The sequence below is a fragment of the Electrona antarctica genome (assembly GCF_951216825.1).
Source record: "Electrona antarctica genome assembly, chromosome: 3".
Lineage (NCBI taxonomy): Eukaryota > Metazoa > Chordata > Actinopteri > Myctophiformes > Myctophidae > Electrona > Electrona antarctica.
The window spans coordinates 35697072-35707335 of record NC_136808.1 but is presented as its reverse complement, the minus strand read 5'-3'; the positions used below and the strand labels follow the sequence as shown (position 1 = coordinate 35707335).

The 10264-nt window shown below is 44.4% G+C and overlaps 1 protein-coding gene across 4 annotated transcripts in view; it reads right to left on the bottom strand.

Annotated features, from left to right (window-relative positions):
• Positions 1–3175: 3175 nt before the first annotated feature.
• The window catches only part of LOC306918772 (protein mono-ADP-ribosyltransferase PARP6-like), a 48174-nt gene continuing 41085 nt past the window's right edge, over positions 3176–10264 (bottom strand). For 2 of the 4 annotated variants that reach the window (XM_079496103.1, XM_079496104.1), the window contains exons 25-26: positions 8272–8356; positions 3176–6096 (exon numbers count right to left, since the gene is read on the bottom strand). In XM_079496103.1, the coding sequence (XP_079352229.1) occupies positions 5994–6096; positions 8272–8356 (188 nt within the window). In that variant the 3' untranslated portion in view covers positions 3176–5993. Of the gene's footprint in view, positions 6097–8271; positions 8357–10264 lie in introns of those variants that run through there. The other 2 variants (XR_013789399.1, XR_013789400.1) reach the window with 2 other exon arrangements.

Below are 10264 nucleotides of genomic sequence, written 5' to 3'. Positions count from 1 at the left end.
TGCGTTCGTTGTGAGCTTGTAGATCTGCTTTTTGGGGGGTGGGGGAGGGAGAACCGCCATCGTATAGAGTAGGAGTATGAATGAAGCATCGCCACTGCATGCCGTCCCCAAGGTTCAAGGTGTTTATTGTCACACACAGTTTGCAGCAAGCGTGGAGTTCTTGTCCCCGGCATGCATGTAGCATCTCCCATCCCATTCCATCCGTGGACGGGTCTCGACAGCCATGCCAGCAGGCCCAGTTCCAGTGCATGTATTAGCCTGGCTACACTGAATAATTCTTATCCTGACACATCCGCCCCTAGCTCCCACCACCCCAAAGCTCTGTCCTCTGCTTTCTGTCTCTTCCATGTGTCTCTCCAGTGTGTGGCATGTCTTCAGGCTCGCTGGCGTCTTTGTCTCCCCACCCGCCCCCACCCCCCGTCCCCCCGTCCCCCATACCCCATCCCTCGGGGGCAAACAGAATAGCCCCGCGGTCGGAGTCTTAACTCAAAACGAGACCCGGCCGTGGCCTGCATACACCGCCGACCTTCCCTGTCACTCCCGTCCGCCTCCACCGGACATGCTGAGGTGGTTTGGGTGGTGTGGCGTGGAAGGGGTGGGGGGAGGGGGCGGGGGACTTGGTGCCGCAAGCCAAAAGACCCCTGGCTCAATAAGAGCGAGGTTCTTAAACAACTCTAATTAATTGGTCCTTTTGTGCAGGAACGGGGCGGTCACAGTGATTACGGCGGCGGGAAGGAAGGTGAAGAGGCTGCAGACCGCCAGCTTCCGCCAAGGGCCAGACACCCTTAGTGACCCCGATGACCTCCCGTCATTGCTGCTTTATCGGACCAAACAACCACGTGCGTGTGTGTGTGCGCGTGTGTGTGTGTGTGTGTGTTGACCTATGCCTGCGCCGTGTGTGTGCGCGTGCGTGTTTGGATGCGTGCACGCAAGGTGCGAAATGAAACAGATGGAAAACAACAGAGTGGAACAACACTAGAGCTCCCCTCGGTGGCACATTGTGGAGCTGCATGCAGAAAAAAGGGCCTAGTCACTGAGCCTGCGTGCGTGTACGTGCGTGCGTGCGTGCGTGCGTGCGTGCGTGCGTGCGTGCGTGCGTGCGTGCGTGCGTGCGTGCGTGCGTGCGTGCGTGTGTGTGCATTATAGCAGCAGCCAGCTGGCTGGAGCGGTGCAGGGCAGAGCCAAACCGAGGGGACCAGGTCCAACGTGAGGCCTGCATTTCAGAGATCATAGTAACACGGGAGCAGTACGCATCATCTGCCAGTCACACACACACACACACACACACACACACACACACACAGTACAAAGATATCGGTACAAGGGGCCTTCGCCACAGAGTCTGTCAAGTGGGTCAGCATGAAAGAGACAGACCCAATTACCGCAAATACACACATATAAAGTACGGTGCATTTCAAGGGCCCGGGAGTGCCTCAGCCACATCGTGATTAGTACGGCCATTCTGAACATGCACACCCAGCCCTTGTTCGAACACAGACAGTGGAGCTGGCTGTGCCAAAAAAAAACAAAAAACACCAACATCAGATTGGTGTTTCCCTGCAGATCGGCGAAGAGCCGAGCTCTGTTGGGATTAAGTCAAGGGGATAGAGTCTTTTTTTCCTGTGGTTTGGGTGAGAAGAAAGAAGGGAATAATAAACCAGAGAGTCCCCGGCACTCTCCTATAGGTGAAAGAAAGGAAAATTACAGTTTTTTTCTCTAAAAAAATCAGGAGATGGATTTACACTATAGCAGAGATTGATTGGTGATACTACCAGCATATAGATGGTGTTTTCATTAATGTTCTGTGAGTGCATGCATATAGAAGTCTGGATTGACAGAGGCTGTTGTGGATAGATAGCTGGTGGTGACATTTAGAAAGAAAAAACAATAAGAGTAGTGACTATTTAGAAAAACAGAAGGTGTGCGTGCGTGCGTGCGTGCACGCATGCACGCATGTACAAGGACACAAATATTACAGGTGCATTAAAGTTACATCTGCAAAGTCATGGCATGTGTTTTGATGATACAACAGGCATGTCACACAGTACTCTATGGGTATAAGTAACAGCGTCTCCGCCATATATGACGGCTGCCAATTATAGCAGAGACACCACAATACTTTGCCAGCCTTTTTGCCTACTTTTTGGGCATCCCAAGTTGTTGGAACCCTCTAACAACCAGTATGTGCGTGTGCCCTAGGCTGCCAAATATAAAGACAAATAGTCTGCACCTATCTCTAATACAGACACTTCTCTGGACTCTTCATCAACCACAACAATATCTGGTGTATTAGCTGCTAAGGTATCTGAGTTATCACAGAGTTGGAACATGGATGGAATGACCCTGGAATGTTTGTACATTCTCACTGAAGATGCATGGTATTTTGATATATCCTTTGCTATGAGTTCCACTATTCTATTCTATCATGGCGTGCTACTGTATGTACATTCCTTTGTATGCATAACATCCATTCAAGATGTGTGACAGTGTTTCAGTGATCTGTTCTGTGGTGTGGTGCAAGCACACCACACACACACACACACACACACACACACACACACACACAGGACTTCATGAGAAATATATATAACACTGGTAGAAATGTGTAGTCAGTTAGCAACGTTGCCATATTGTTGGATTGTTTAGTGACACACTGCACCTTTTGTTCAACTCAATTCAGTGAAATAATACAGAAAACATTGAGCATTTCAAAGGTCATAATCAACATGTCGGCATAGTTCATAATGCAGGACCTGGACCGCGGTCTTAAACACAATGAATATGTATTTATCACAAGGTTAAGTTATAAAAATATAAAAATCTATGCAACCTTATATGAGCCAAACAGGGCTGAACTCATTCAATGATGTATGAATAATGCACAAGCCTTACAGGCTGTAAATATGCACATTTAAAAATATGATATTTGATTAGGTCTGTACAATGTTTTTGTTGGAGACACCAACAAGGAAAACCATACATTGGTTTTATTTCTATTGACCATCTGAATACTAGAATGGTGGGCTCAGCTCACCGTGTGTGTTCATGTAGCAACAGTGCCCCCTCCTGACCAAAATGGAGTAGTTAGTCTTACAGACTTCACCTCCTCCACCCTCTAATGGTCAAACAATTTCCCTGAAACATCAAAGAGGAGGCAATCTAAAATTGTGCAAAATCAGTCTTTATTATTTTTCTTTTGTTTTTATTTTCATTACAGCCTTTCATCATTGTCATAACCATCATTATCGTAATCACCATCATCATCATCATCATAATCATTGTCTTTGAAAACAACACCAGCAGAAGAGAGAGGGGGGAGAGAGAAAGACAGAGTGAGGGTCTAGAAGAGAACCTCAGTCTTTACACAGAAACTGGCATCAGCCACCACCCTTCAACATGACATCAAGAGTGCTCGAGGAGGGGGAGCGAAAGCTTCAAAAGCCGTTTCTTCCCTCTCTTTCTACGGCCTCTCTACAACGAGTTCAACTGTACATGTGCACCTCTCTCTCTCTCTCTCTCTCTCTCTCTGCAGGCAATACATTTCAACAGTCTCCATCCAATGTCCTTATTTACAATTCACCGTCTCCATGTCCATTCATTCGGTACGTACTGTAACTATGTCTCCAGCTCAGACATAGCATAGTATAGCGGCTAGCGCACGTGGTGGGTATTCAGTAACACGTTTATTCCCCCCCCCCCCACTCCATGACTCATAAATCCTTCGTTCTGCATCCATCCGTCCGCCCCGTGTCTGTCACGAGTCTTAGAAGGGCGGCGTGGTGTGCAACTCCTCCGGGTTAGGCAAACGCTGAATAAGTGCAATGTCTTGTATAATGTTGAGAAAAATACAAACCCACACGTACGTACATACATACAGTACATTACATAACTAAGTGATCAACAAGGTTCATCTATTATACAAGGTTGCCATTCCCCATGGTTATAATAAACCGTAGAGATGCACAATTAATGCACTTTAATAAAATAAAATAAAAATCCAACTTCGGGTGGGCTTGGCGCTGGGGTGGTGTGAGTACGCCTGGATGTGGACGCGGTAGCGTCCGACAGGAAACGTACACAGTAAAATCCTCAGTGTTTATTTAGCTCTGAGGGTGTTAACATTTAAATGAATCCAGAGGACACAAATTGGATAATAGTTTTGTTCCAAATTGACCCAAATTGACCACCATTTAAAACAAAACATAAGGTGACATACTCAAACTCTCAAAAGCTGGTTAAGCACAAAAATTAAACCTAAGTCCTCAGGCGACAATTAAAATCCTAAGCTATTTGCAGGCTGAATTGTCTATATTGCAGAGGTATCGAGTGCTAAAATGCAGGTACTAGTGTGTATTTGCTAAAATGGATACGCACATTAACCACCTAAACCCCAGTATTCATATTCTGGGGAAGGGCGACGTGTTGTGAGCTTGTCGATCAGCTATTTGTCAGCAAAATCCTTCCCAACAATAACTTAAAACACACTAGTATAGAGTCCTGAGGGACTTCAGTCAACCATAGGGTTTAAGTGGTTAACTTTGGAGTAGAACTCTTCAGGTTGCTGTTTCCAGTGTCTGCGGTGGTATCTTGCATCCTCACTCATCCACTCATGACCATTTCATTTTAGTGAGGTAAGGGCCAGTAACACGGCATCCCAGTCATGTAAAAAATGACTGATTCCATGTCTCTCTACTGATGAAAGATGGAAACCTTGTAGATCCAATTTCAGTGTTTCCCCCTCCATACACACACAACATCTGAAATTGGTTTTGTTGGTTACATACTTTCATTACTCACCGAAGGATTTAAAGATTTTAAAATTTGGTCATCAATCTAGAAACAAAGGACCTTTTCTTTTTTTCTTCTCCCCCCACAGTTCCTGAAACTGTAACAAGGTGATGCGAGGCCGGGTGCCAGAACAGCACTGGTATATATTCATTTAGAAAATGAAAAACCCTAATGTATGTGACAGATTATTTTTGGGATCAAGTTACGGAGGAGACCCAGGAGCCTCGGGGTGTTGAAATGTCAGGCCCTCCCACGCAGGCAGGAGCATCCTGCGGAGGGCCGAGGGGGAAATGGGAGAACAATGCATGTCCCACAGATAATCCTATCACAGACCGTAATCCATGTCATTAGTCAAAGAATATTAAATAAACGGATCACGGAGATGATGTCTTTGCAAACACAATGAGAGAACAAACTTCTATATGTATGTAAATCCATCACTTATTAGCCACAAAGGGATCTAATAACCATTTGGATTGCATTTGCATTTTTCTTCCCTTTTTCTTTTTTTTTTTGCTAGATATTCACAAAGAGAAATGATAAATAGAGATAAATAGTCCAAAGAATCCATAAAGCTGCAGCTGATAAAAGAAGAGAATGAAAAGCTCGACAAGACATGGCTCCGAGAGGAAATGAGAGAGCTTTGTCTGAAAGTGTGAGTGTGTGTGTGTGCGTGCGTGCGTGCGTGCGTGCGTGCGTGCGTGCGTCACTGAGTGTGTGTGTGTGTGTGTGGGTGGGGGGGGGCATGTTTGTGTATGTGTGTGTGAGTGTACAGAAAAGTGCATACAGTAGGAGTGTGCGTGAGGATCCATGTATTCCTGTGTGTGTGTGTGCGTGTGTGTGTGTGTGTGTGTGTGTGTGTGTGCTTGTGCCGTGCGTGCATGCATGCGTAGGTGTGCATGCGCGCATGCGTGTGTGTGCGTGTGCGTGTGCGTGTGCGTGTGCGTGTGTGTGTGTTCTATAGGCCTGTTCCAGCTACTGGTTGGTTTCCTCGGTCAGTGTGACCAGAGCCTGAGGAGCATCTGAGCAGCTCATCTCTCTGATGACGAATGAGTGAAGAGTGAAGAAAAGCAACAAAGACCATGAGCACAGTCCATTTGCTCAACCCGTCTGTCTGTCTGTCTGTCTGTCTGTCTGTCTGTCTGTCTGTCTGTCTGTCTGCAGAAACCTGTGGGTCAAGGGGGGGAGGTGCCAGCGGGCCTCCATTAGCTGGAGTAGATCTGGGTCCCGATCACCCGCATGATCTCCTTCTGGACCTTGGGCTCCTGGGTGTTGATGTTAGCGTCTCCCACCTGGCCGTCCTCGTATCTGTGCCAAAGAGACAGAGGTCATGATTCAAAGATGACACTTACAAGATAAGGTGTGGTGCTGACCGCACAATCCATCATTGTGGACCCTATATATATATATATATATATATATATATATATATACACACACACATACATACACACAGTATAATTACATTACATTGTCAAACATACACCACAAAACAAACAACAATAGGACATCCATGATACACAGCAAATACCCAAAATATCTCCAAAAGTAATACAATTTTCGTAACGTAAAAAAAGCTAATAATCCTACATAAAATAGAAATACACAAAATGTGCAAACATGGAGACCTAAAAAGAGGCTAAACATCCAAGCAAGAGCCAGTGTTGGTGATCTACGGTGATCCTTTTTAAAGTAAATTAGCGAGGCCAATTTGAGTCTGGTCTGCAGGTCGGACCAAAGTACCCCCCTCAGATGCAGATGAAAGTACAACGCAACACATCCAAGCATTTGATCTGAAGTTAAGGTTGCTCCTATCCTAACCAATTAAACATTACGTCCTAAGTTATGAACACTGTACACTAGGACGCATAAAACAATGTTAACCATTAAACCCCATATAGATTATTCACAGGGTTCGCCAATGGGGTCTGTACTTTGATTGAATACTTTATTAACGGTTTGAAAAGAGAAAGCACAGGGAAGTACAGTTCAATACATTTACAAGGTTTGCTAAGAGGATTAAACCCAAGAAAGGCCTGTGGTGCTATGGTACCATGAGGTGCATGTGACATCGGATGAGTGCTCCTGCTAGAGTCCTCAATGTATTCCTATAGCGTGTGAAAACGTGTACGTCACCAAGAGGAGGGCGGTGTCTGAAAAGCTAGGGACGGCCCTCTCGTGTGCATTAAATTCTAGCCCACATCACTCAGAATAGAGTGACGGTGGTATGTTTTTGTAAATATTGAGCTCGTTCTTGGCGACAACATAGTGAACCAACACCAGGATGGATAGAAAGAACGTCGGGCCCAAATACATTACAAGGACAAGGAAAATGTTGTGAACAAACACGGCTGTGCTTAGATACTTTGTTGAACGTTATGTCTCTGCGCCCGTACAGCCGAGATCCAAGCCATTCTACGTCTTTTTGTAAACTCGTCAATCTGGGTTCCTTGATGCTGTCTCCATGCTGGAAAGCTGAAAATCTAATTCCGTTTTCTGGCTCATTCCCTCGACATGAACTGCTGTGGCACTTATTTACTGAGCAAGTCTGCACCATTGTGAGGTCAGTTTAAAAAAAGAACGTATACAAGCATACTGGATAGTCGCTCAATGTAAACAAACCAGACAAGCCAACAAGTATGGCGGCCGCTACCACATGACACATATGTTGACGCCCCCTCCAGGAGATTTTGGTACACACTATACTGACCAGTGAGGAGATCCTGTACAAAAAAAGTTCTTTGGTTGATTGTTTTGAGTACTTTAGTTTTTTCACTGGAAAGAATTGCCTCTAAAATGCAACCCGGTAGTTTCCTCTTTTCTTGCGATAAGATTGTCACCCATTTTTACTGTGAAGCCGTCGTCTGCATTGCAGAGGTTTATTTTCGACCCAAAGAGAATGGATTCAGTTTTACCCAGGTGTAATGATAGTTTGTTATCAGCGAGCCAGGTGCAGATTTAAAAGGTTTTTTTCAACCTGGAATTGTCCTTGTCCGAAACTACACCAAATCCCTTCAGGGAAAGTAGCTGAGCTATATCTTCAAGCTCACAATGCAACACATTGCATCACAACGTGACACATTGTTAGCTATTTCGTCTTAAAGTTCACCTACAGTATTATGACAAGCAGAAATGGCATGCTAGGGTTCATGTGGTTAAAGTAGACACTATACTTGTCAGAGTTTTCAGACTAGTATCACTAGTCATAACAGCTACTGCACCCAGGCTGTATTTTCACGCTATGGCAGGTCTTGTATTTGTAGGTTTTGTATTTGTAGGTGTACAGTAACACTGTTGTAACTTGCATGTATTTTTTCCCAGAATGGTGATGTTGGCTGATCGAACAGTCAATCCGACAGTCCCGACCCATTGGTAAACAGTGCTCTAATCTAGCGCCACCCTTGGGCAAAAAATACCAAAATTTCAGAATGTACGGAATGAGAGGGATGTGTAGTGCTGACAGGAAGCTGGAGGTTTACTCACACAAAGAAGAAGCGCGTGCAGACGTGGTCAGACACTGGACACACCCAGATGTTACCGTGTTTCTGCAGGTCCTTAGATGTAATTACTGTTTCAGACAAGAGGAGGTTAAATTAGATAACACCATCTTTGAACTTGTGTAATTGTTTTCATTTAGCTTTACTTTACGTTGAGATACTTTGAATGCAAACTGGATTGTAAATAGTTTATTTAATATCAGCTATAAATAAAAAGAGTAAATGCACTAGCCTATAATATATCTTTTAAGAGTATAAGTACATAATAATTACAACAAAGTAGGCTTACAGAACAGATAAATTACTTTAACTAGCTAAGTCCTAGCCTCAGTATCCAAGCTTTTATTTCCGTTCGCATTCGGCTAAAAAAATGAAAGCCTGGGGGAACGAGACACATTTCCTGGTCTAGGAGTGGGAGTGAACTACAGTGCAGAGGGCCGTCGCTCCAAATTTGTGGCGTCAGTGTTGTCTGCTGTTTTCTACCAGGGAGGGGAGGGGCGGAGGGGGCGCTCAGATCGATAAACCAATATGATCCAGGCATCCAGCGCATTGCTCCCGGCGGCACCCGCCCCTCTATACCAGAAATTACGGTGGCTGGGCCAGGCTAGCTAAGTCCAAACAGTAAAAGTGAGCTCCATCAGATACTGGACTTACTGACTAAAGCTGCCTACATACTACAAAATTACATTATTCATAACTTAAGCACTTGGTGTCCACATTCTGGGGGGAACATTCGCCAAAAAATAGCAGATCTACAAACTCATAATACATCACGTTAGCGACACATTGTGAGCTTGTAGATCGACTATTTCTTCCAAAGACATAGGGGCCCTATTTTCGCCCATGCTAAACCCCTTATCCCTAAACTTTTTGGCCTATTTTTACTATTTTGAAAATCTTTTTTGAATAGTTCAAATCTATACATGACAATGTAGATCGGCTAGTTGTACTATTCAAAAAATATTTTCAAAATAGTAATAAAGACAAAGAGGTTTAGGGATAAAGGGTTTAGCACTGACAAAAATAGAGCCATTGGTGTGTAGATGGAAAAAGTGGTCAAACTCCTGGCAACTCTGACATGTTCTGACCGGCTGAACAAAGTTTGGACAGTGTTCCTGGTCGGAGAATTTGAAGGAAGGTGGTGTTGATTTATTTAGCTTTGTTTCCACATTCGGCCCAAGGCTTCATTCTGCCAAGCAGAAAAAGTATTGGAAGAGACATTGGGGTGAGGAGGTTAGGACAAACACCTCTATAATCCCCTCTGAGTGACCATGCATATATACAAGCTGCAATCAATGGCAAAAACCTCCGTTACCTCCGTGACAAATTTCCCTCAGTGCATTGGAGGGAGATGGAGGTATTGAAACCAGCGGTTCCAGTGCTGGCTGTATACTGGCGTTGAGGTGGTCAATTAATAGCAGATCTACAAGCCAGTTGTGATTACTTTGATTACATCGTTCACTGTTGCACCCCTAGCTTACACCAGACGGCAACATAAAACACTTTTGTCCTATCAGAAGTTCAGAATTTTTTAAACCGAAAGTAGCCACCTTAACCCAGAAGGTACTTTTGAGCAATGCTAACCATTCCAACATGTGTCTTTGTGTGTATGTCTATACCGCCACCTGTGACGTCATTTGGGTCTAATACATCATCATCTACTATACATACATTATGATGTTAAAAGGCACCGCTCCCTTCACACAAGTGTGATTTTTGAGGGGGCCCCTCCAATGCATGGCTTTCCAAAATTACGTCATGCAGCAGCCAAGTATATGGACGATTAATGTTTGTTTAGGGTAGTTGTGATGTAGCCAAGTGATGTAGCCAAGTCTATGGACTTTTAATGTTTGTTTAGGGTAACAAAAAAACGTAGCGGCCCTTACGCTAGATCTCTTCTTCAATCGTGCGAAAATGTATATGTTTTTTGTTTATAGATCCCCTAAGGGCTCTATACTTGGTACCCTCTTTTTGCCCCT